Source organism: Aegilops tauschii, chromosome 2, assembly GCF_002575655.3.
Source record: "Aegilops tauschii subsp. strangulata cultivar AL8/78 chromosome 2, Aet v6.0, whole genome shotgun sequence".
NCBI lineage: Eukaryota > Viridiplantae > Streptophyta > Magnoliopsida > Poales > Poaceae > Aegilops > Aegilops tauschii.
The window spans coordinates 570,873,398-570,901,145 of record NC_053036.3 but is presented as its reverse complement, the minus strand read 5'-3'; the positions used below and the strand labels follow the sequence as shown (position 1 = coordinate 570,901,145).

At 47.6% G+C, this 27,748-nt stretch overlaps 1 protein-coding gene across 1 annotated transcript; it reads right to left on the bottom strand.

Annotated features, from left to right (window-relative positions):
• Positions 1–21,963: 21,963 nt before the first annotated feature.
• LOC109769152 (uncharacterized) lies at positions 21,964–25,231 on the bottom strand. Its single transcript, XM_020327902.4, has 6 exons — positions 24,925–25,231; positions 23,938–24,097; positions 23,200–23,859; positions 22,677–23,121; positions 22,456–22,537; positions 21,964–22,335 (listed from the first exon to the last, which is right to left on the bottom strand). Exons 1-6 carry the CDS (start codon positions 24,952–24,954, stop codon positions 22,123–22,125), a joined length of 1,590 nt encoding a protein of 529 aa, XP_020183491.1. The 5' UTR covers positions 24,955–25,231; the 3' UTR covers positions 21,964–22,122.
• Between the last annotated feature and the right edge of the window lie 2,517 nt (positions 25,232–27,748).

Genomic DNA, 27,748 nt, shown 5'->3' with positions numbered 1-27,748 from the left:
TGCCCGCTTCACTTGAACTTGCCCGCTTCACTTGAACTTGCACACCGCAACCTAACCCCACAAAGAACTCTCACGAAGACCATGGGTTAGTACACAAAGCGTAATTGACAATGCTTACCATACCATGGGATCGCTTGATCCCTCGGTACATCTTGTGCGCTTTATGTGTTGATCAACTTGATTCACTCTTGACTTAGTCTTGATCAACCTTGACTCTTTCCAACTCTCTTCATTTGGATGATGTCTTGAAGGTAAACATGAATGATCACACAATCTTCTTCTTCAAGACATGCTTGCAATAAGCTCAACTCTCACATGACCAATCTTTGGATAATTCCTTAATAACACCTTGGTCACCACATAAACTCCTTGAAACCAACACATGGACTTCAAGAAATGCCTATGGACAAATCCTTTAAATATAACTCAAGGCAACCATTAGTCCATAGAGATTGTCATCAATTACCAAAACCAAACATGGGGGCACCGCATGTTCTTTCAATAGAAATCCACGTTATACTGCAATGATTTTGAATGTTTGGTATTTTTTTAGACGAAATTGAATGTTTGATATGAATGGTAGCTTTTATGTTGCAATTTTTCTTTTGTTGTTGGATGCCTTTTTTGTAATATGTTGCATGCATTTGTCTTTCATGTCGCGTGTGCACATTAGGGCAAAATTTGTTAATACGACCAGTGGGATAATTTCAAATAGTCTTTTTTTAGAATCAAATACTCCATTTTTTTACGAATGAACATGTGGCTGGATAGTTACAGGGACAGTGGTATCCCCGGCCCATCAGGGTTCAAGTCCTTGTGCTCAAATTATTCCTGAATTCATTTCAGAATTTCCGGCTATACGCTTTCAGTGGGAGGGGACGTTCCCGTCGACGACGAGGCGCCTACGATGACTTCGTAAATCTCAAGATGATATACCGGCTCAGGCTCTCGCAGGTGCTCATAGGGGTAGGATGTGCATGTGTGCGTTCATAGAGGTGAGTATATGCGCGTATGTATGAGCGCTTGCGTCTGTACTGTGTTAAAAAATACTTTATCTTTTTTAGACAAAAATACTATATCTTCTTGAATATCCCCGAAGGAATTTCTTTCATGTGTTTTCCTCTCGTCCCTAGCGGCTGGAACCCTAGCCGCCGCCAGGGGAGGCCGATCTTCCAACGCCGCTCTCCGGCGGCTCCCCTCCGCCGGCGACCTCGGTCGTCTGTGGTGAGGGGGGTCGCCGGATCCACGCGTGTGGATCGCTTTTACTCTTTCGTAGTCTAGGTTTTTAGATTGTTCATCGTATTTGCTTCGGCGGCTACGATGACAATACTGAATAAGATTCTTCGGATCCTTCTCTGACGAGGCCATCGGTTCTATGGTTGGGGATGGATTTGGAAACCAGTCTGTTCAAGCAAGGATGGCGTGGCGGCGGCATCCTCGTGGTGGACCTGTGTCCTCGGGCTCCGCCGTTGCGACGGCGTTTGCTCCAGCGTCGGTGCGGAGCTTAGGAGGTAGTTTAGGAGCGGATGCAGATTTGTGGTCTGCATCGACGACATCTAGAAGACGGAGCATGTGCTGGGCTCGTGGTTCGTGGATGGCAGATATGGTTTCCTCCTTCGGAATTTTAGTCGTGGTGGGGTGCCAGATCTGGAGTTCGATGGCGTGTCTGGGGTGTTGCCCCGGTCTGATTCGTTCAACGGTAAGGGCTTCACTTTTGGTGAGCCACCTTGAAGGTCCGCAAAGCTGCATATCAGCGATGGAGCCGTGTCGAGCTCGGGTGAGGAGGTGATTCGTCATTCTTTTCTTCGGTGGCTGTTGTGGTGGTGTCGGAGGCAGGTGACGGGCGTTGGTGTCAAGCTCAGAGATGTTCTGTTATCTTTTCGGTTTTGTCATGTCGGTCTTTACGTGACTTGTACTTTGTTCTTTATGATATGAATGAGACACGTATTACCATGAAAAAAATTCTTTCATGTAAAAAATGGGCTCCCTATATCATGGAAAGCCCATCAGAAGCCCATCCAGCAATATGTTAGTTGGGAGAACATGGGCCTTCTCAGAGCTTAGCGACTCTCGGCCGTCGGATCGGTTACTTGATGCGTTTTGGACCGTCAGATGGAGCTCCCGAATCACCTGCGCCTTCGGATCGACTCGGAGCTACTGCTACAATGAACAGTTACTCCCGTTTCGTGCCACCGCGCGTAATTCCAGCGCCCCCACAAGGGCATTTTCGTCATTTCGCCTGCAGGTGTATAAAATGCGACGGCTCGCGTGGAGATGACCTAGCCGCTCCCCACCTCGGACTCGCGCCCCCTCCCTCGTCCTCCCGCGTCCCAGCTCCCGCTCGCCTCGCCCTCTCCCCTCCCTCTCCCTCCCTCAGACCTCGCCGCCCCGCCCACATCGCCGCCGCCCCGCTCACACCCCCGCCGCCCACTTCCCCGGCGTCTTCGCCGTCATCCACCACCACCGCCACCGCGCCCCCACCCTCTCCCCATCCCCGGCCCTCACCTTCTCTCCCGTGGCCAGTGGGGAGCCCCTTGGGGGGGTCGATTCCTCTGATCCGACCGGCGTTGTCGCCGTCGTCTACCACCAGGTCCAGCCCCACACCGTCATCATCTCCTTCGCCCGGCCGGCCGCCGCTGCACCGCACGCTCGTGCATAGGGACGAGCAGGAGAACCACTGCCCGCCCCCGGAGCGCGAGGAGGACGGCGCTGACGTCGAGATAGCGCACATCAAGCCCGAGATCCTGCGCCTCTCCTCCAGTTTCCTCCACCTCCGCGTCTTTCGGGGCTACGACGCGCAGCCGACCGGGACGGGGCCGCGGGCGAGGGGGGGAGGCCTCGCCCCCCTTGATCCGGACGGTGCCGCAGCCTGCCTACACCACCGCCAGCCCGCCGTCGCGACGCGCCTTGCAGGACGACGCCTCCGCTGCCCCGCCGCCGGTACAGGAGCCCAGCAGCGCCTCCCTCCCTGGAGGAGTTGCTCCCGCCCAGCAGCGCCTCCCTCCCTGGAGCAGCCGCTCCCGCCTAGCAACGCCGCCGCCCGAAGCTGCGCCGGCGACCCGTCCAAAGGCAGGTAGCGACCACTCCTTCCTCCCTCCCTCTCTTTCCTCACCCTCTCCCTCCTCCCTCTTGCATCCTCTGTTTGTTCATGTTTTTTTCCTGATTACTTGCTGTAGACTTGATATTGTGAGAATATAATGATGATTATTTCTTGATGAGTCTTGCTGCATGATTTCCATTGAAGTCGCAGATGATTGATCAACAGACCTACTTATGAAGGTAGAGTGGAAGAACTGGAAATAAAGATGCAGGGAAAGGACAATGATGCTGCAACATCACTTGTTTCATGGCATAAAGAGATAGAGGTAATACTTTTAAATGCCCAACATCGTTAAAGGCCATTAGGCATCCATGGAAAACCTTTCTCTGTATCTTTTAACAAGTGGTTCCTTTGTATGATGCAGGTTCAAGGGCAGAGCCATAGATTTAGCCTCTAAAAATAGGCTCTGGACGAATTTAACCACGATATGCACGCAAGGGCAGTGATGCCTTTTACTACTTGAGGGCCCAACAAGGTATTTTTACTTTTCTGCTACCAAAGGAAACATTGAAAAAAATATGCTGCTCCAGTGCCCTGTAGTTTGTTCCTGTAAAATTTTACAAATATGATGAAGAATAAGATGCATCATTTGCAATACCTGGCTACCAAGAAGGAGCGACACTGTTATCAAACATTTCTCTATGAGCTATATAGTATATACTGTCTTTTGACTATGCGCTTCTCCTAGTACTGCCTGAACAATCTGTATCTTTGCCCCGTGTTATATGAGCTTATGATAGACACACTATTTGAAAGCACGACCAGCAGCCAAGGACATCTCACGCCACGCTCTATCTCATCTTAGTCCTCACTAATTCACAAACGGGATGAAGAGGACACACTAGCTGTCAGGCAGGTTTAGCGCTACTTCCACCATCACGCCATCCTCCATTATTGGGGACCGCGATATGGGATGTTCGTGGACGGGGAGTGACTCGCCAGTTGTTTCTGCGTAGCCGTCGATGGCATCCATTTGCCTTTTGTCTCCAAGGGCGAACTCCGGGGTCTATTGTTCACACCCAACATGAGGACGTGGTACTAGGAGCAGAGAATAAGAAGTTAAACAATAACAGACCATGCTTCTGAAACTTTCAATGAAATATACTGTATCAGTTTAGACTCATATTGTTTTGTGAATCATTTCCGGCCACTAGATGCTACCAGCACTTCACAAAGACACAAAATACCAACAGTAGAAGACACCTAATGTAAAAATTCAAAGGAAAGGTGAGTACAGCTGTACAGAATGTTGACGTAATGATATTGTACCATGCAACATTGTGAAGGAGTTATTTCACAAAGAAGATAGAGCTGATCTTGGAGAAGAGTAGGATATACTGTGATAAATGAAGACCAAGTTGCAGTTGCTTCATGGATGTATCGACCCTTTAGTGCTCTTTCTTTCTAAACAGCATATGTTTGCTTATATAATCTTTTGAACCACTGCCTTCTGGGCTGTAATAATAGCGTACTGCTTAGATTGTGGTTTGGTATGTCATTACAAGCTTAAAATTATTTGCTATCTAATTTTTATGTAGTTTTTGCGTAATATTTGTTTCTGCTTTCATCTTAGTATGTAATTACAATCTAATTGTTCGTTCTCACCTGGCTTAATTAGCTGAAAACTGATGTTCTGACGGTGCCCTTTCTATTTGCAGTACTATTGCCGAGCCACCTTACCATCACAAGTATTTGCCTGAGCTCTGGTGATTACTCCCAAGTATTACTCCACCAAATACCATTACTAAGGTATCACTATGTGCCTGGCTGGCTATTCATGTGCAGTACTGCAATGTGTGGCCTTCTCTGTTATGTGAAATGCCAGTACTTGCGCTGTGACCCTTCATGTAATGTCTGTTAACTTCCAAAGTGTCGCGTAACTAGGAGGACAGCAGCATCGGCGCGGTGATCAAGTCACTCCTTAGCGTGGATAAGTAGTGCCACCTGGCCAGCGGCAAGAAGTCCGCCGATCGTCGGGATCTGCTTCATGGACGGCGCCTGGGAGAAGCTCAATGACCAGACCATCGTCCTCTCCAAGAGGAGGGGCCGGCTCAAGCAGGTACAGCTATCTCACCACAGTTCGCTCCTCCTCCTCCCTGTTTCTTCTTCGATGACTGTCTATATAAACACAAAATTTACTTCATGTGGTGTGCCCATATAGTGTGGATGCCTAATTGATATCGTCAGAAGTTCATTATCATTGACATGCTATTAATGTATTTTCACAAGATACTCTCTTGGTTAACCGCGAATAGCATTAGCTGCCAATTGCTAGCGCTAGGTTGTGGGTAGAGTAGAGGATTCGGTTATCTGAGCAGCTGCTGAACTGTCGAACCGTGTGTTTTTATCACCTGAACTTCCGCGAGCCATAGTTTCTCACAGCCCATTTGTTCTGTGCATTCCTCCGATATGTGTGATGTGCAACTTCTGTAATAATTCTTTGAAGAGGAATGCTTGCTTTGGTTAAGACTGACGTATGAGGTCCCCTGAGTTGTACTTACACGCATTATTTTGTGGTAGAATTACACATCACTTTTGTGGTAACGTTCATTTTTACTGATTTTGTAGTCAGACTTTGGCGAGCTGTGAAGATTTTGCTTTTAGTCACAGAGATAGGCTTCAAATGTTATCTACCTTGGTAAGGTGATTCGTTGTCTTCAGCTGGTATGTTTGAGCCTGTACCGGGTTCACCGGTTCAGTTAGCGATAATAACACCAACGGCTAATTGTGATATTATTTATAGTTTTCATATTTATCATTAGGATGATGAAGCCTGTCAAGTATTATCCAATACTAATTAGCTTTGCCTCAGAACTTGGAAAGAGAAAGTAGAGTTATCAATAATGATCAGCTATAAGGTACCGTTGATATCGATGTTTCCAGAACATCGTTTCCAATTGTCTGTTATCTCATTGTGTTTATAAGCAGATACAACATCTACTGTAACACTTATTCTTACACTTGCTGATATGAACTACTTGGCTATGTTTATAGAATTTATCTCTTTATGTTTTGTACTACTCGATGTAAATTAGTTGTCCTCAGCAAACATTGTGCTTTGCTTTTGGTACAAATTTTGACTTTATGATCTGCAGTGAAATTGCGGTTATCCTGGGCAACAACTACACTTTTTTTTGGTATATATTTGATCTGCATGCCCTATATTAAACTCGGCTATCCTAGGCAGCAACTATACCTTGCTCTTGATATATCTTTGTATTGTTTGTGATATATACTGAACACATTTATCCTCAGCGGTTACTCTAATTTCCTTTGGATGTTCTAAACGCTTTGTTATATTGAAGTTTTAGACGGCGAGTCACCGTGCCGAGCCAGGCAACGCGCGCCAAGGCGCGCTTCCGATCTAGTATATAAAGACCAACCGGTGATTTGAGACGAATAGCCCTTCCATTCCATTCCACCTCTCATCATCGCGGGGTTGCGGCGCTCCAGCGATCGCGGTCCCGCAACCCCAGATAATCGGGTATTTAACAAAAACTACCACAATTCGTGAAACTGTGCCTATAAACTACCACTTTACAAATTTGTGCGGAAAACTACCATTTTTGTTCTAATCTTTGCCTAAAAACTACCAAGTCGGAAAAGTGGCCGATTCGACTCGTTTAAGCGTGATTATGACAGGGTTGGCCCACCGTAAGCATTGACATGATAATAATAGTCAACCCCGCTACATTGACCGTTATGACAGATGGGACCCACGTGTTCACTGGGACATTTCTACAAACACTTTGTATGTGTAGTGTCGCCGGGCCGGCTGTGGGCGAGCTGCCGCCGCACCGCCGAGCAAGCTAGCCGCCGCGCTGGCTGGACTCCGCGTCGCCGGGCAAGCTCGCCGGCGACCGCCGCCCTCGAAGCTGGCCTCCGCGCGAGCTTCCATTTTGGGCGAGTTGGCCATGGCTGCGCGCTGGCCTCCGCGACCTGGCCATGGCTGCCGTCGCGCGAGCTTCCATTCCAGGCGAGCTGGCCATGGCTGCGCGCTGGCCTCCGCGACTTGGCCATGGTTTCCGCCGCGCTCGAAGCTGGCATTCGCGCCTCCGGCCGAGCTGTCCTGGGTCGTGCCGGCGGATGGGTCCGTGGTCAACACATCTGCATGTTCGGCCGCGATTTTACATCAAGGAAACTGGAGCTAGCTAGCAAGTCGATTGGAGTCTGGCTATTAGAGCTAGCTAGCTCAATTCGTCTTCCATTGAACGCCACCGGAGATCTCCATGGGGAATTTTAGAGGAAGGTATGGAATTTTGGAGGAAGAAGAAAGAACTGACATGTGGGCCCCACATGTTAACGGTCAAAGTAACGGGGTTGACTTTTTCAGCCCGACGGGTGGGCCCAGCATGTTATAATCGCGCTTAAACAATCTGAATCGGCCACTTTTCCGACTTGATAGTTTTTAGGTAAAGATTAGAACAAAAATGATAGTTTTTCGCACAAATTTGTAAAGTTGTAGTTTTTAGGCACGGTTCCATGAATTGTGGTAGTTTTTTGTTAAATACTTCAGATAATCCCAGACAGCTCCGCCAAACTGTCGCCGAAATCGCCACCCATCCTCTCAGAGATCAAGGTAACCCACGGATCCCGCTCGCCGCCCCGTCGATCCCCGGGCGCGCTCGCGTAGATGTGACCCGATCCGATTTGCATTTGCCGTTGCTTGCCGCGATCATCGTTATTTTTTGGCTAGGTTTTCGATTTGGATCGGCCCCTGATTCGCTCGCCCGACATTCGGATCGATCGTAACGACGGCGACACGCACCGGCTCCGGAATTGCGAGGGCGGCATGTGACCTAGCCGGTCGCACATGGTGAGCAGTATCCGGCTGTCTGCCAAAACAAAAGTGATCGTGCTTTAGCCTAGTCTCGTGCACATGGCGCGATCGTACTCTGCCGATGGAGCCTCGGCGGCCGCTTTCCCTGTCTCGGTACGTAAAATTTGCATGTGCTTCGGTTATTATCTGCAGAGTACTCTTATCTGCATGATTGGGACATTGGCCGAGCTTCGGTCGGAGTACTTGTAGTTCTAGACTTGTTAACATTGTAGATTTGTAGTAGTATCGTGTGTGAGAGAGCTCAGTGTGCTGCGGCTATTAGGCTAGGTGTAAAGAATAGTTTGGTGTCTGACATTTTTTTTACGACCCCAATTTGTGCTCTGGGACACGTTCCTCAACTTGGGCAGTCGTCCGAAATCATGAGTGTCAAGTTCACGTGTCAGTCAATCTGAGGGGCGGGAAGGAGGGCCGATGGATGGTATACCCTCCGATTTATAATAAGTGTCGCAGTTTTACGCTAAGATTTAAGGTAGTAGAAAATAAGATCGGCATTGGGCGGCAGAAATTGAAGAACAATAGGGGTATATACTTCTTTTGAAAGAGATTGATAGGTGGGATGTTACCTCAACAACTTTCAGGCAATGACCTTGGATTGGATAGGTACTTGACCAACACCAAATTGGTTTGATGGTCCCGAAACAATATGGTATGTCGTGGAACACAACCCTCGCCGGTTCGGGCTGATGACCCAGAAATGACATGATGATTGGAGGTTGAGGAAGGTCGATGACCCTGAAACGAATTTAGTTTTTAATGTACCAAACAAATAAACAAACCGAGGGTCATGTGACGTACAAACGCGCTCAAATAACAAACTATGAATGACCAAGGTCCTCCAAGCAAAAACAAACGCAAGAGCCAATTTATTCTAGAGTTCAAATTACTCCCAATCACATCCTAGTTTTCACAGTTTTTTTATTTTTTTCTTGGTGGTTTACATGTTTCAACAATTATGAAATTAAGAAAACTTTCCTGTAAGCCTTTCCAATGCAACTGCTCAAGTTTTAGGTTTGATTCCTCCAATCCGTCACAATTTGCATCAATATCCCACTTAGGACCAACTTTGTATGCACCGAAAAAAACATTCTCTTATGTCGCTCGTTCTAGAGGACTTACACAAGTACATCTAGCTTGATCTCTTGACATTCAGAATGTACTCTGATTTCTTTTGGTAGAGGAAAAAAGTCAAATAAGCGTGTGTTGTTGTTTCAAATCCTAAATCTCCGGGTTTTCGTGGATCTGTGCACCCCTACGTTGGTGTAGGTAATCTCTTCCGATTCCATCCATTTTTTTCCATTCAAATCCTCTTATTTTGAATTAACAATTTAGCACTAGGTGAAACCCTAGTTTTTGTTGAATCCCTAGTTCTATGTGATTACCTAGTTTCATTTAGGTGGTAATGATTTACTTTGTGTGGATAAATCCTATATACATTGACTTGGATTTGATATGGACAACGAGGGTGGCTCCCCTATATACGTGCCATAGTTTTCAAGCGTGACCATAGTTTACAGCTTTTTTCAAACTGATGAACGTACCTTCCCCGGACCTTGTATTCATCAGTTGTTGCCTGTTGGTCCTTCTATTCCATAGGAGCCATCTATCTCTCTGATTTCACCGACGGGGTTCGCTCTACGCTTTACTGTTCACTGCGTCATGCGTTGTACTGACACACTGCTCTCAGAGACCCGTGAACGCTTAAGTCTAAAGAGACCCATGGGTGGCGTGCGAGGTTACTGATTTCATCGGTGCTTGCTCCCCTATATTGTTGCAGCTGGAAAGGATAATAGGACATCCCATGCCCTCTTCAAATTGCTACTGGCTAACACAAAGGGATGTCCACTAGGAGTCGACGAGGAGACTCTGCAACAATATGCGTGGGCATATATGTGGTATCTTTTATCGCATGTCGTCTTTACAGGCTGCTCAAGGGACATTAATTATCTTGTGGATGTATCTCAACTTTTTAAGAGTTTGGGACGCTAAGTACAACTAGGGGTCCAAAAGTCCAGACGAGCCAGGGGTCCGAAAGTCAAGACCATCAGACCCAAGTTTTACTTAGGTGGTGTTTGGTTCTCTAGTCCTAGGACTTTTTCTAGTCCCAACTAAAAAGTCCCTAGTCCCTAAAAAGTCCCTCCCTGTTTGTTTCCAGAGACTAAAAAGTCCCTAGTCCCTTCCTAGAGGTTATTAAATGACCATGTTGCCCCTAGTATATAGAAAGATAACAATCAAACAACACCATGGGGTGGCGGGCCAATGGGTGCATGGAGGGGCATTATTGGAAAAGTCCCAAAAAGTCCCAAAAAGACTCTCCTTGAGAGTCTTCTTCATTTAGTCCCAAATGCCTAGTTTAGTCCCTAAAAAGTCCCCCCGTTTGGTAAAAAAGTCTCTAAGAGGGACTTTTTCTAGTCCCTACACAAAAAAGTCCCTGGAAACAAACACCCCCTTAGCATCTCAGCATATCCACGAGGTGATGTCCCCTAAGCAGTCTGAAAAGACAACCTGCGATAAGAGATACCACAGACATGCCCGCGCATATTGTTGTTTTGTCCCCTTGTCGACCCCTCGCAGGCATCCCCCTTTGTTAGCAAGTAGACACTTGAACAGGACACCCTTCTTTCCATTTGCGGCAATAGGGGGAGCAAGAACCAATGAGAGTTGTAACCCTCGCACGCCACAGACATTAGCAAGTAGAAACTATGGCACAATATGCCCACGCATATTGTTGCAGAGTCTCCTCGTCGACCCCTAGTGGACATCCCTTTGTGTTAGCCAGTAGCAATTTGAAGAGGGCATGGGATGTCCTATTATCCTTTCCAGCTGCAACAATATTGGGGAGCAAGCACCGATGAAATCAGTAACCTCGCACGCCACCCACGGGTCTCTTTAGACTTAAGTGTTGGGAATCGTAGCATAATTTTAAAATTTTCCTACGCTCACCAAGATGCATCTATGGAGTATACTAGCAACGAGGGGAAAGGAGTGCATCTACATACCCTTGTAGATCACGAGCGGAAGCGTTCCAATGAACGTGGATGACGGAGTCGTACTCGTCGTGATTCAAATCACCGATGACCGAGTGCCGAACGGACGGCACCTCCGCGTTCAACACACGTACGGTGCAGTAACGTCTCCTCCTTCTTGATCCAGTAAGGGGGAAGGAGAGGTTGATGGAGATCCAGCAGCACGACGGCGTGGTGGTGGATGTAGCGGGATGTCGGCAGGGCTTCGCCGAGCTTCTACGAGAGAGAGAGGTGTAGCAGGGGAGGAGGGAGGCGCCCAAGGCTGTGGTGTTGCTGCCCTCCCTCCCCCCTATATATAGGCCCCCTGGGAGGGGGGGGGGGGGCGCCGGCCACAACCCATCTAGGGTGGGGGGCGGCGGCCAAGGGGGGTGCCTTGCCCCCCAAGGCAAGTGGGGCGCCCCCCCCACCCTAGGGTTTCCAACCCTAGGCGCAGGGGGAGGCCCATGGGGGGGCGCCCAGCCCACTAGGGGCTGGTTCCCTTCCCACTTCAGCCCACGGGGCCCTCCGGGATAGGTGGCCCCACCCGGTGGACCCCCCGGACCCTTCCGGTGGTCCCGGTACAATACCGGTAACCCCCGAAACTTTCCCGGTGGCCGAAACTTGACTTCCTATATATAATTCTTCACCTCCGGACCATTCCGGAACTCCTCGTGACGTCCGGGATCTCATCCGGGACTCCGAACAACTTTTGGGTTTCCGCATACACATATCTCTACAACCCTAGCGTCACCGAACCTTAAGTGTGTAGACCCTACGGGTTCGGGAGACATGCAGACATGACCGAGACGCCTCTCCGGTCAATAACCAACAGCGGGATCTGGATACCCATGTTGGCTCCCACATGTTCCACGATGATCTCATCGGATGAACCACGATGTCGAGGATTCAATCAATCCCGTATGCAATTCCCTTTGTCAATCGATATGTTACTTGCCCGAGATTCGATCGTCGGTATCCCAATACCTTGTTCAATCTCGTTACCGGCAAGTCTCTTTACTCGTACCGCAATGCATGATCCCGTGACTAACGCCTTAGTCACATTGAGCTCATTATGATGATGCATTACCGAGTGGGCCCAGAGATACCTCTCCGTCACACGGAGTGACAAATCCCAGTCTCGATCCGTGCCAACCCAACAGGCACTTTCGGAGATACCCGTAGTGCACCTTTATAGTCACCCAGTTACGTTGTGACGTTTGGCACACCCAAAGCACTCCTACGGTATCCGGGAGTTGCACGATCTCATGGTCTAAGGAAAAGATACTTGACATTGGAAAAGCTTCTAGCAAACGAAACTACACGATCTTTTATGCTATGCTTAGGATTGGGTCTTGTCCATCACATCATTCTCCTAATGATGTGATCCCGTTATCAATGACATCCAATGCCCATAGTCAGGAAACCATGACTATCAGTTGATCAACGAGCTAGTCAACTAGAGGCTTACTAGGGACACGTTGTGGTCTATGTATTCACACATGTATTACGATTTCCGGACAATACAATTATAGCATGAACAATAGACAATTACCATGAACAAAGAAATATAATAATAACCATTTATTATTGCCTCTAGGGCATATTTCCAACAGTCTCCCACTTGCACTAGAGTCAATAATCTAGTTACATTGTGATGAATCGAACACCCATTGCGTCCTGGTGTTGATCATGTTTTGCCCTAGGGAGAGGTTTAGTCAACGGATCTGCTACATTCAGGTCCGTATGTACTTTACAAATATCTATGTCTTCATTTTGAACACCTTCACGAATGGAGTTGAAGCGACGCTTGATATGCCTGGTCTTCCTGTGAAACCTGGGCTCCTTCGCAAGGGCAATAGCTCCAGTGTTGTCACAGAAGAGAGTCATCGGGCCCGACGCATTGGAATCACCCCTAGGTCGGTAATGAACTCCTTCATCCAGACTGCTTCCTGTGCTGCCTCCGAGGCCGCCATGTATTCTGCTTCACATGTAGATCCCGCCACGACGCTTTGCTTGCAACTGCACCAGCTTACTGCTCCTCCATTCAAAATATACACGTATCCGGTTTGTGACTTCGAGTCATCCAGATCTGTGTCGAAGCTAGCGTCGACGTAACCCTTTACGACGAGCTCTTCGTCACCTCCATAAACGAGAAACATATCCTTAGTCATTTTCAGGTACTTTAGGATATTCTTGACCGCTGTCAGTGTTCCATGCCGGGATTACTTTGGTATCTTCCTACCAAACTTACGGCAAGGTTTACATCAGGTCTGGTACACAGCATGGCATACATAATAGACCCTATGGCCGAGGCATAGGGGATGACACTCATATTTTCTCTATCTTCTGCCGTGGTCGGGCATTGAGCCGTGCTCAACTGCACACCTTGCAATACAGGCAAGAACCCCTTCTTGGACTGATCCATATTGAACTTCTTCAATATCTTGTCAAGGTATGTACTCTGTGAAAGACCAATGAGGCGTCTTGATCTATCTCTATAGATCTTGATGCCTAATATATAAGCAGCTTCTCCAAGGTCCTTCATTGAAAAACACTTATTCAAATAGGCCTTTATACTTTCCAAGAATTCTATATCATTTCCCATCAATAATATGTCATCCACATATAATATGAGAAATGCTACAGAGCTCCCACTCACTTTCTTGTAAACACAGGCTTCTCCATAAGTCTGTGTAAACCCAAACGCTTTGATCATCTCATCAAAGCGAATGTTCCAACTCCGAGATGCTTGCACCAGCCCATAAATTGAGCGCTGGAGCTTGCATACTTTGTTAGGATTCTTAGGATCGACAAAACCTTCCGGCTGCATCATATACAACTCTTCCTTAAGGAAGCCGTTAAGGAATGCCGTTTTGACGTCCATCTGCCATATCTCATAATCATAGTATGCGGCAATTGCTAACATGATTCGGACTGACTTCAGCTTCGCTACGGGTGAGAAAGTCTCATCGTAGTCAACCCCTTGAACTTGTCGATAACCCTTAGCGACAAGTCGAGCCTTATAGATGGTCACATTACCATCCGCGTCTGTCTTCTTCTTAAAGATCCATTTGTTTTCTATGGCTCGCCGATCATCGGGCAAGTCAGTCAAAGTCCATACTTCGTTTTCATACATGGATTCTATCTCGGATTTCATGGCTTCTAGCCATTTGTCGGAATCCGGGCCCGCCATCGCTTCTTCATAGTTCGAAGGTTCACCGTTGTCTAACAACATGATTTCCAGGACAGGGTTGCCGTACCACTCTGGTAAGGAACGTGTCCTTGTGGACCTACGAAGTTCAGTAGTAACTTGATCCGAAGCTTCATGATCATCATCATTAACTTCCTCCCCAGTCGGTGTAGGCACCACAGGAACATCTTCCCGCGCTGCGCTACTTTCCGGTTCGGAAGGGGTGACTATCACCTCATCAAGTTCCACTTTCCTCCCACTCAATTCTTTCGAGAGAAACTCCTTCTCTAGAAAGGACCCGTTCTTGGCAACGAAGATCTTGCCTTCGGATCTGAGGTAGAAGGTATACCCAATAGTTTCCTTAGGGTATCCTATGAAGACGCATTTTTCCGACTTGGGTTCGAGCTTTTCAGGTTGAAGTTTCTTGACATAAGCATCGCATCCCCAAACTTTTAGAAACGACAGCTTAGGTTTCTTCCCAAACCATAATTCATACGGTGTCGTCTCAACGGATTTCGACGGAGCCCTATTTAAAGTGAATGCGGCAGTCTCTGAAGCATAGCCCCAAAATGAGAGCGGTAAATCGGTAAGAGACATCATAGATCGCACCATATCCAATAGAGTGCGATTACGACGTTCGGACACACCGTTTCTCTGTGGTGTTCCAGGCGGCGTGAGTTGTGAAACTATTCCACATTTCCTTAAGTGTGTACCAAACTCGTGACTTAAATATTCTCCACCACGATCTGATCGTAAGAATTTTATTTTCCTGTCACGTTGATTCTCAACCTCACTCTGAAATTCCTTGAACTTTTCAAAGGTTTCAGACTTGTGCTTCATTAGGTAGACATACCCATATCTACTTAAATCATCAGTGAGAGTGAGAACATAACGATATCCTCCGCGAGCCTCAACACTCATTGGACCGCACACATCGGTATGTATGATTTCCAATAAGTTGGTTGCTCGCTCCATTATTCCGGAGAACGGAGTCTTGGTCATCTTACCCATGAGGCATGGTTCGCACGTGTCAAATGATTCGTAATCAAGAGACTCCAAAAGTCCATCTGCATGGAGCTTCTTCATGCGCTTGACACCAATGTGACCAAGGCGGCAGTGCCACAAGTATGTGGGACTATCGTTATCAACTTTACATCTTTTGGTATTCACACTATGAATATGTGTAACATCACGTTCGAGATTCATCAAAAATAAACCATTGACCAGCGGGGCATGACCATAAAACATATCTCTCAAATAAATAGAACAACCATTATTCTCGGATTTAAATGAGTAGCCATCTCGAATTAAACGAGATCCAGATACAATGTTCATGCTCAAAGCTGGCACTAAATAACAATTATTGAGGTTTAAAACTAATCCCGTGGGTAGATGCAGAGGTAGCGTGCCGACGGCGATCACATTGACCTTGGAACCATTCCCGACGCGCATCGTCACCTCGTCCTTCGCCAGTCTCCGTTTATTCCGTAGTTCCTGTTTTGAGTTACAAATATGAGCAACCGCACCGGTATCAAATACCCAGGAGCTACTACGAGTACTGGTAAGGTACACATCAATTACATGTATATCACATATACCTTTGGTGTTGCCGGCCTTCTTGTCCGCTAAGTATTTGGGGCAGTTCCGCTTCCGGTGACCACTTTCCTTGCAATAAAAGCACTCAGTTTCAGGCTTGGGTCCATTCTTTGACTTCTTCCCGGCAACTGGCTTACCGGGCGCGGCAACTCCTTTGCCGTCCTTCTTGAAGTTCTTCTTACCCTTGCCCTTCTTGAACTTAGTGGTTTTATTCACCATCAACACTTGATGTTCTTTTCAGATCTCCACCTCCGCTGATTTCAGCATTGAATATATCTCAGGAATGGTCTTTTCCATCCCCTGCATATTGAAGTTCATCACAAAGCTCTTGTAGCTTGGTGGAAGCGACTGGAGGATTCTGTCAATGACCGCGTCATCCGGGAGATTAACTCCCAGCTGAGTCAAGCGGTTATGCAACCCAGACATTCTGAGTATGTGCTCACTTACAGAACTATTCTCCTCCATTTTACAGCTGAAGAACTTGTCGGAGACTTCATATCTCTCGACCCGGGCATGAGCTTGAAAAACTAATTTCAGCTCTTCGAACATCTCATATGCTCCATGTTTCTCAAAACACTTTTGGAGACCCGGTTCTAAGCTGTAAAGCATGCCGCACTGAACGAGGGAGTAATCATCAGCACGCTGCTGCCAAGCGTTGATAACGTCTTGGTTTTCTGGGATTGGTGCTTCACCTAGCGGTGCTTCTAGGACATAATCTTTCTTGGCTACTATGAGGATGATCCTCAGGTTCCAGACCCAGTCCGTATAGTTGCTGCCATCATCTTTCAGCTTGGTTTTCTCTAGGAACGCGTTGAAATTGAGGACAACATTGGCCATTTGATCTACAAGACATAGTGTAAAGATTTAAGACTAAGTTCATGATAATTAAGTTCATCTAATCAAATTACTCAATGAACTCCCACTCAGATAGACATCCCTCTAGTCATCTAAGTGAAACATGATCCGAGTTAACTAGGCCGTGTCCGATCATCACGTGAGACGGACTAGTCAAGATCGGTGAACATCTCCATGTTGATCGTATCTTCTATACGACTCATGCTCGACCTTTCGGTCCTCCGTGTTCCGAGGCCATGTCTGTACATGCTAGGCTCGTCAAGTCAACCTAAGTGTTTCGCATGTGTTCCGAGGCCATGTCTGTACATGCTAGGCTCGTCAACACCCGTTGTATTCAAACGTTAGAATCTATCACACCCGATCATCACGTGGTGCTTCGAAACAACGAACCTTCGCAATGGTGCACAGTTAGGGTGAACACTTTCTTGAAATTATCATAAGGGATCATCTTACTTACTACCGTCATTCTAAGCAAATAAGATGCAAAAACATGATAAACATCACATGCAATCAAATAGTGACATGATATGGCCAATATCATCATGCTCCTTTGATCTCCATCTTCGGGGCACCATGATCATCTTCGTCACCGGCATGACACCATGATCTCCATCATCATGATCTCCATCATCGTGTCTTCATGAAGTCATCACGCCAACGATTACTTCTACTTCTATGGCTAACGCGTTTAGCAACAAAGTAAAGTAATTTACATGGCGTTATTCAATGACACGCATGTCATACAAAATAATAAAGACAACTCCTATGGCTCCTGCCGGTTGTCATACTCATCGACATGCAAGTCGTGATTCCTATTACAAGAATATGATCAATCTCATACATCACATATATCATTCATCACATCTTCTGGCCATATCACATCACATAACACATGCTGCAAAAACAAGTTAGACGTCCTCTAATTGTTGTTGCAAGTTTTTACGTGGTTTGTAGGTTTCTAGCAAGAACGTTTCTTACCTACGTATGACCACAACGTGATTTGCCAATTTCTATTTACCCTTCATAAGGACCCTTTTCATCGAATCCGTTCCGACTAAAGTGGGAGAGACAGACACCCGCTAGCCACCTTATGCAACTAGTGCATGTCAGTCGGTGGAACCTGTCTCACGTAAGCGTACGTGTAAGGTCGGTCCGGGCCGCTTCATCCTACAATGCCGCCGAAACAAGAAACGACTAGTAGCGGCAAGAAGAATTGGCAACATCAACGCCCACAACTTCTTTGTGTTCTACTCGTGCATAGTAACTACGCATAGGCCTGGCTCATGATGCCACTGTTGGGAATCGTAGCATAATTTTAAAATTTTCCTACGCTCACCAAGATGCATCTATGGAGTATACTAGCAACGAGGGGAAAGGAGTGCATCTACATACCCTTGTAGATCGCGAGCGGAAGCGTTCCAATGAACGTGGATGACGGAGTCGTACTCGTCGTGATTCAAATCACCGATGACCGAGTGCCGAACGGACGGCACCTCCGCGTTCAACACACGTACGGTGCAGTAACGTCTCCTCCTTCTTGATCCAGTAAGGGGGAAGGAGAGGTTGATGGAGATCCAGCAGCACGACGGCGTGGTGGTGGATGTAGCGGGATGTCGGCAGGGCTTCGCCGAGCTTCTACGAGAGAGAGAGGTGTAGCAGGGGAGGAGGGAGGCGCCCAAGGCTGTGGTGTTGCTGCCCTCCCTCCCCCCCTATATATAGGCCCCCTGGGAGGGGGGGGGGCGCCGGCCACAACCCATCTAGGGTGGGGGGCGGCGGCCAAGGGGGGTGCCTTGCCCCCCAAGGCAAGTGGGGCGCCCCCCCCACCCTAGGGTTTCCAACCCTAGGCGCAGGGGGAGGCCCATGGGGGGGCGCCCAGCCCACTAGGGGCTGGTTCCCTTCCCACTTCAGCCCACGGGGCCCTCCGGGATAGGTGGCCCCACCCGGTGGACCCCCCGGACCCTTCCGGTGGTCCCGGTACAATACCGGTAACCCCCGAAACTTTCCCGGTGGCCGAAACTTGACTTCCTATATATAATTCTTCACCTCCGGACCATTCCGGAACTCCTCGTGACGTCCGGGATCTCATCCGGGACTCCGAACAACTTTCGGGTTTCCGCATACACATATCTCTACAACCCTAGCGTCACCGAACCTTAAGTGTGTAGACCCTACGGGTTCGGGAGACATGCAGACATGACCGAGACGCCTCTCCGGTCAATAACCAACAGCGGGATCTGGATACCCATGTTGGCTCCCACATGTTCCACGATGATCTCATCGGATGAACCACGATGTCGAGGATTCAATCAATCCCGTATGCAATTCCCTTTGTCAATCGATATGTTACTTGCCCGAGATTCGATCGTCGGTATCCCAATACCTTGTTCAATCTCGTTACCGGCAAGTCTCTTTACTCGTACCGCAATGCATGATCCCGTGACTAACGCCTTAGTCACATTGAGCTCATTATGATGATGCATTACCGAGTGGGCCCAGAGATACCTCTCCGTCACACGGAGTGACAAATCCCAGTCTCGATCCGTGCCAACCCAACAGGCACTTTCGGAGATACCCGTAGTGCACCTTTATAGTCACCCAGTTACGTTGTGACGTTTGGCACACCCAAAGCACTCCTACGGTATCCGGGAGTTGCACGATCTCATGGTCTAAGGAAAAGATACTTGACATTGGAAAAGCTTCTAGCAAACGAAACTACACGATCTTTTATGCTATGCTTAGGATTGGGTCTTGTCCATCACATCATTCTCCTAATGATGTGATCCCGTTATCAATGACATCCAATGCCCATAGTCAGGAAACCATGACTATCAGTTGATCAACGAGCTAGTCAACTAGAGGCTTACTAGGGACACGTTGTGGTCTATGTATTCACACATGTATTACGATTTCCGGACAATACAATTATAGCATGAACAATAGACAATTACCATGAACAAAGAAATATAATAATAACCATTTATTATTGCCTCTAGGGCATATTTCCAACATTAAGCGTTCACGGGTCTCTGAGAGCAGTGTGTCAGTACAACGCATGACGCAGTGAACAGTAAAGCGTAGAGCGAACCCCGTCGGTGAAATCAGAGAGATAGATGGCTCCTATGGAATAGAAGGACCAACTGGCAACAACTGATGAATACAAGGTCCGGGGAAGGTACGTTCATCAGTTTGAAAAAAGCTGTAAACTATGGTCCGGGGAAGATACTTGTTGCGAGATGAACGCACGCCACCCTCGTTGTCCATATTTTGGGTGAGAGGCTCACCGTTGATTGGAAGGGCGGTGATCATGGCGAAGTTCTCCAGGGTGACCGTCATTCCGCCACAACGGAGGTGAAAACTGTGTGGGCCTTCAATGGTCTAGTAGGGCAATGAGGGAACATGGTTGATCTTCGACGGGGCACGCTTGAACAGGAGGACAAAGGGTAGTAAGCCCGCTTTCTCGAAGTATGGCACGTACCGTTCGTTGCATGGCATCTCGGTGGCTTTTGTGTGGCCCCTCATGCACAAGGTTGGTACCGTCTGTCAAAATTGCACAAATTGTGACCACTACCTTCGAATTGCAAACTATAAAGTGACATGAACAAGATTTTGCTTATTACCTGTCCATTCTCAATATTCCGCCCACAATGGCCCTTATTGTAAGCATTGTCAAGTTCAAGTCATCAACTATTTGATACAAATCATGAGACAATCATTAAATATACATACATGAACGAAATCTTATACTTTTACATGACCTGAACTTGTCATTACAAAATAATATACACATATGTCAAAACAATTTGTAACTCATACAAAAAATTATTACTATGTTAGGTCTAACACCAAAAATATCTACTTCAAATCCAAGTCAATGGATATAGATGATTAATACACACAAGGTCAATCATTATCACCTAAGAGCATCTACAGCCAGAATGAACAAATTTGGTCCCTCAAATGCCTGCGGACGCGCCCGGTCAGCGTCCGGGGGTGTCCGTTTTGACTCCCTATTTTTCCGTTCACGCAGCCATGTTCCTCACTTTTTCCTTGTATGTCCGGTCACATGCATGTGATTGGTGGAGAAGGAGAGAGAAAGAAAAGAAATAATAAAAAAAGAAAAAAAATGCTTTATGGGGGGCCGAATCCTATGTGGCGGACGCATGACCACTGACCGGGCACGCCCGGGCACTCCTCATACTCATCCCATATATGAGATGAATATGAGGGCTGCCGGACAGTCTGGACATTTAAGGAGGCTTTGAGTGGTCCGGCTGGGTCAACTTTTCGTTACTTTTTGCTTCTCTCTCCTATCCGGTCGGTGGTCCCTACGCCCGCCCGGTCAATTTGAGGAGTCCGGCTGTAGATGCTCTAAAGGAACTATGCAATCACATAGAACTACGAATTCAACAAGAAACTAGGGTTTCACCTAGTGCTAAATAATGCATGCAAAATTCGAGAATTTAAAGGGAAAAAATTGGAGGAATCAGGGGAGATTACCACTACCAACGTAGGGAAGGCCAGACACACGAAAACCTCGGAGATTTAGGGAGGAATTGAGTTGGGAGAAAGAGCCGAACCTCTCTGTTCGTTCTCAAGGAGAAAGAATGGCTTTGACGGTAAGGTATACATCCTACCGCCTGTCACTTTAGCGGTAGGTACTTTGCCACGTCAACGTGGTCCGGGGTAGCGACCGGGCTTTGACCACGTCCCAGCCGCCGAAGGCCAGATTATGTTAAATTTTTAAAGCGGTATCAAATTGCCTAAATTTTGACTAAAAGGTCAAAACAATGATTTTGGTCCGGCATGGAGGGGCGAAGCACGATATGAAATGTCAACTGTAGATCCACCGAGCACTGACTACCGGGCGGAGTGACTGAAGGTACGTCTACTGTCTACACTCTGGAAGCCTCGCTGACACCGTAGCGAGTCCATAGTTTGCAGGTTTTTACCAACTGATGGAAGTACTTTCCTCGAACATTGTATCAGCCGATGCCCGTTTCTGGCCCCTTCTATTCCACAGCCATGAGCTATCTCTCTGATTTCACCGGCGGGGTTCGCTATTCGCTTTACTGTTCAGTGCGTCATGCGTTGTACTGACGCACTGCTCTCAGGGACCCGTGAACACTCCAGTCTAAAGAGACCCGTGAGCAGCACAGAACCAAGACAGATGAACAGCCAACGAGAGCAGCAGCTGGGCCACTTTATGTAGGATCCCAGAAACATGAATTTGACCTGTAACTTGGTTCATCACCACAAGAAAGAAAGGTTGAGTGCATCTATCAGTCATGGAAATGGTTTTTGTTCATATTACTAGCCGACTGATGAACAGCTTATAGGAACCTTTTTTCTAAAAAAAACAAGAACTTGGCACACCTCACACTAAGCAAATTATTTATATGACAATGAAGAATGTGTACACCTGAATCACCTAGACCAGACATTCCCTTTTGCATACTAAAAAACCAGGGAATGCTGACTATAGGAGGAAATTAGATTCCTCTCACGACCATATTTTAACAGGCTAGTAGTTAAACAAGTGCTAAGGTTCACAGAAGCAGCCGCAGCATAGGATACGCGACCCTGGAATCCGTCCTGTCTGGCGAATCAGATCGGCCTTCTGAACTGCCCTTGCTGCTTGCTTGTTCATCTTGGCGTTGGCTGATGCCCGCTTCTCCTCGGCCACACGGCGTGCCAGCTCCAGCCTTTCGGCCATCCTCGCCATGGCCTCGCTTCTCATTTTCTCCGCGCGTTCCTGCCATTGAACGATTTGTCATTACTAGGCCACAGGCTACTTAAGAGTATGATATGTGTTCAAAGTATGTGTTGGTGCAAACAAAAGCAGCTGGTTTTTGTTCATATAGTGGAAATGCACCTCTAGTCTCTTCATTTCGGATTCAACTTTTGTTCTTTGGCGGCTCTCCCATGCTTCGATCTTCAGCTCTTCCTTCTTGAATCTAAGCAACAAAATACCATTTCAGACAACATGAAGAAAACCACTATTTACATGATTTCATTATGTTTCTATCTCCTTTTATAGCTCAATAGTAGAACAACCAACGAAGGGTACCAGATAGTCATCTGATGGAATAATACCGTGCCGTGTGTTTAGAATTTTCAGCATCCTCGAATGCTGCAGCACGAGTAGCGTATTCCTGCTTCATCCGCTCCAGATCAGCGATGCTCGGTGTCGCAGAGACTAATTCTAGCTCCTCTTTACTAGCCCATGAAGCAATGTTCATCTTTCCTAGTTGTACACCTAGGGCAGCGATTTCTTTCCTTGCCTTGAGCCTGATTTCATCCTCTGACATTTCATTCATGCCACCTTTTCTGTTGAAATAAGGACCATCATCTGCGTTGTCTTCTCCTATTGATGCCGACGATCGTCCACCTACAGGAGTTGATGGTATCGAACAATTAGGGCTGCGAGTCGGTGTCACAGACCCAAGTGGTGTTCCTGTTCTTGACGGATCTTGACTTGGTATTGGAGTCATTTCTGTGCCCACATCTCTCACAGACACCGCCTGAACTGTAGAAATAGCTGTGTGCAATAGTTCATATCAGTTGACAGAAATCGAAGGCAGAAAATTGAACTGTAAAGTAACAATGAGAAAGCTACCTTCAGTATCATTGCAGGGCTTAATTGCAATTGAATCGGTTTCAGCTTGACCCTTCTGATAGTCCGAGATGGCGCTAGAACCTTGATCTGCACAGACATCAGCATGCCTGACCAGCTTCGGCTGATGCGAAGCGAAAGACAGCCTCTCTAATATGCTCCGAGAGGCTGACGAAGCTGGATTGAATCTCTTCATGTTCTGAATGGGGCGAGCAAATGTGCCGTGGTGTTTGGGCACAACGCCACCGCCCCTGGGCGCAGCGGAACTCACCTGGTGCGCACTCTGGTTCTGCGATGCGCCCTTGGTGGTGGTGTTCTGCTGAACAGTCTGCTTGTTCACAATCCATTTCTCCGCGTCGTTCCACTTGGAGGAAGCCTGTCTCGAGAAGTACCCCGCCGTTGGGTTCTGCGCCGCCGTCTTCTCGCCTCCATGGAACTCAAAGCTGCTGGTACTGGCATTGTCAAGACCACTGTCACACTCGTTGCTGTCCTCCTCGACCGTTCGCACTGGATGTATCATGCTTGAGTTGCTCGGCGCCGGTTGGTGAACTGAACTCTTGGGCGTCTTCTGAACCTTGTAGCCATCTACTGCTGAATCCTTGTCTATAACTTCGGTGTTGCTGACTGCTGCAGGGCATTTGGAGGCACCGGAGCTGTCTGAAACTGCAAGCAGAGCAAGATGTTATTCCCTTGATCGGGGAACAAGTAAGTTAGACACAAATAGGCTAGCGTTATATGTACCTTCGTCAAGAACATCGCATACTAATAATCTGTTGTGCGCTAGCGATGGCTCGGCGTTCTTTGAAGGCGATGTTCGCGAGGAGCTGCTGCTGATGACCCTCACGCGGTTGTGGGCTCCCAGGAGCTTCATCCTCAGCTTTGTGGGAGAAAGGGCGCCTGCCTACATGAACACCAAAGAGGTTAGTCTTTATCTATGGAAGCATTACAACTTTCATATGTCTTATAATTCATGGTAGCGACCTCTGCTATTATATCCTGCCCAAAATATTTCTACTTAGGTAGGAAGCTTATAGCTCTATCAAGTGCCAAGCAATTAGAAGTACTAGTGACATGCAAATTTTTAGACATTTGTGACAGTGACAGCCAGTGGAATGACCATTTGACACTTCTGTTTCCTGATTGGGACACCGGGGTAGTGAAATCATCATCACTTTAGCATGTAGTACTACAAATAGCGCCGACGCCAAATTCTTCAGAATGGGCCTTGGATACTTCCACTGCCTATGCAGAGGGGCAGCTCTTCTGCATATTTAGCAGTAGGCTTACGTTAACTAGTATAGTTAGCTTCTCTTTCACTGACAAAACAGATTGGCCGAATAAGCGATAACTGAACAAACATACAGTTTATAAACAAGCCGCTAACCAACTCCTAGATTCCAAAAAAAAGCTCAAATTATTCCCAAATTGCCCAGCTCCGACGCCTGACAGCGAGACTAGCTTTAATCCTCTAGAACAAAAAAAAAAGGGAGACTGGCTTTGATCTTGTGATAAGAAAAGGGAAGCTACTAGTATAAAAACGCAACAAAACATGCTAGACTTGGAAACGAGGAGCAGAGGGAGCACATCCATATCCAGAAAACGAAATATTCCCGGAAAAACCCGAGGCAAAAAAATGTAGTAAAATGAAGCATAACGGAGCAGGCGCTAATTAGGCGGGTGGGGATCAAGCGAGGCGCTGCGCTGGCCTGGATGGAGCTGAGCTCGTACCTGGGGCTTGTGAATCCTCTCATACTCCATTGCTCGCACCGTGCTGGTCTGCTGGCCGGATGCGTGCCTCTGTGTGTGCCCCGCCCTCTCAGCTTGGGCGGCGGCTGCTGAGAGTGGGGGAGGGAGAGTGAGGGGGGAAGAAGGGGGGTGGGCGTGATGGGAGAAGAGAAGAGAACACACTACGCTACACAGTGGGGACTCGGCTACTGTAAGCAGAGATCTAACAGGCACGCCGTGATGTCTTGCCCTTTTTTAGTTACGCCTACTGGACAGCAGTCCACCGCTCAGTTTCTCTGGCCGTGACAACTCCCTTTCCGAACGCTCGAAATCTCCATGCTTCCACCGCAAAGAAAGGTCTCATCGACGCAGTGGGAGCACAGAGCTGGCTGCTGCTGCTACAATTACTACACGCACCGTCGAAACCCATTCTGGCGCAAACAGAGAGCCGTTTGCTGTACTTGTAATAGTACTCCTTGTTACCAACAACCTTTGATGACTACACGGAAAGTGTCCATCCTCTTCTGTACGCCCAGCTTTCCACAGATTAACATAATCCCTCTCCCATTACACAAAGTTATCTGATTAGTGCTACCATCTCTCACTGACACGGAGTAGGAGTAGGAAAATTACCGTCTGACTATCTCTCGCTGACACGGGTTAGTATTAACAACTGGCGAGCATAATCTTATGAAAATCTAGCATTTCTCGAGATGCGTGCGCTTTTAACGCTCCAAACTCCAAAGCCCCAAACTTTTATTATTCCTCCTCTAATCTCAGCAGCAACGATGGTGCTGGTGGTGGTCAAACAGAGGTCCCGATGCCGGACTGGCCTCGACTGGACTGGACTGGACGGGAGCCCTATCCCATCCATTCACCGAGCACGCAGCAGGCACAACCCCACCCGGCAGAAATCACATATTTGACCTGAAGGCAAAATCAAATCACAAACTGACCTTCTTTTGAAAAAAATTCACTCTGCTGACCCTTCCGTGTGGCGCACGACAGTTAGGCGCCGCACACAACTATGCAGCACCTTCGCCTTAGGCGTCGCACCTCCTCCCAGCGTGGCAGCCCTGGTCCAGTTGCGGCCCCACAGACAGCACTGCAGCGCCTAAGGCTTAGGCGCCACACTTGTAATGTGCAGCGCCCGTCTCTTAGGCGGCGCTGCACAGTCTGTGTTCCACTTAGGCTGGCCCCACCCTCTCTCCCCTCCCACCCCCACCCCACCCAAACCCTTAGACTTGCGCCCCTCCTCTCTTCCCCTCTCCCCCCCTCTCAAATCCTTCTCAAATCTTGCAAATCCGGAGTATTTGACCGTGGATTTCGAAGCCAACCCCTCCCTTAAGGTAATCTCCTCCGATCCCCTCGTTTTCATCCATAGGAATTGCCACATTTGCTCAAATCTTGCTACTTTGGGGAAACCTTAGCTATGGCTTGGATTTGCAAATTTGTGTTGAATGATGTTATGTTTCTTTGCTAATTTGGTATGGTTAGGCTTTCATAGTATGCTAGGGTTAGGGTTATGTGTGTTTGATGTTGGTGTTAGGGTTATCCTATGGTTAGGATTGTGGTTATTGTTAAGTGGGGGTTATGGTTATTAATTCATATATGTGTGTTTGTGCAAATATTTTTGTTAAGTACTTACTTGATATATGTGTGTTTTTGATTATTGTAGGGATGGGGAGAACATGTGTTTATGTTCATCATGTGGATAAAGAGGCCTTTTTGAAAGGCAATGTTGAGCCGGACCCGGATGAGCTTGACATGTTGTTTGAGAGTAGTCCTAGCTATGCGGAGCTCTTGGACCAAGTGAGGAAGGATTTGAATTGGATGGACCCAAGTGACGTTGTTGAGTTCGAGGGAAGGCATAATGTTGGTTTTGGAATGCACATCCGTTGGAAGACAATGCGTGTGAACTCCGAGCAACGTTGGGTTGCATACAAGGAGACGGTTGCCGAATCTCTAGACAAGGCTTTTGAGTTATTTGCCTCCAAGAAGGTTGAGTCTACTTTGAATTTGGACTTCAACCGGAACCCCTCCCCGTTGGTTGCTAGCACTCCCCCACCCATTAACCAAGATCAAATGAGTGAACCTCATTTCATGCAACAAGATTGGCCAACATTGAGCCCGACTCCAAACAACCAAAATGAAGCTTTTGAAGAGGAGAATGATGAGTACGAGGAGGATGACAACGAAGTTGATCTCCATGACAACAATGTGGGTGATCTCGACCAATATCATGTGCAAGAGACAATGGACCAATCCATCCCTTTTTCCCGTGCATATGCATCGGACTCGGATGACGACGGTCCCGATGAAGAAGTTGATGAGGAGGGGTTCACGCCGAAGGAGGCCCAAGCATTCAAGAAGGTATTCGGGAAGGACCACAAGACACCATTGTTCAAGGATTTTAGTCTCGCGGATGAAGCCGTTGTGGATGGTGGCAAATGCATATCTCTTGGAGCTAGGCCAAGTTCTCACCGTGATTTGGAAGACGGCAAGAACGGGATATATCCCGGTTGTGAGTTTGAATCCTTCTTGGAATTGAAGATGTGGCTTGACAACTATTCGGTTACACATTATCGTCCACATAAAGTGGCCAACTCGGACGTCAATGTGCGTTACACGGTCAAATGTGAAGTGTCAAGATGTCCATGGATTGTGCGTGCGAGGCCATGGAAAGGAGGTCCCACTTGGCGCATAGTGAGTTGTCTACCAACTCACATGTGCCGGCACAAGAATGCGGATGGCGAGCTTGTGTACCAACAACACAGACAACTCACGTCCGAGTTCATTGCTTATAGGTTATCCAACAAAATATCCA

Coding starts and splice junctions, on each gene's coding strand:
- LOC109769152 (XM_020327902.4), bottom strand. CDS start 24,954: ATGGAGTATGAGAGGATTCACAAGCCCCAG. Junction 24,098..24,924: donor AGAGGATTCACAAGCCCCAG/GTACGAGCTCAG, acceptor GTGTTCATGTAG/GCAGGCGCCCTTTCTCCCAC. Junction 23,860..23,937: donor ATGCGATGTTCTTGACGAAG/GTACATATAACG, acceptor CTCTGCTTGCAG/TTTCAGACAGCTCCGGTGCC.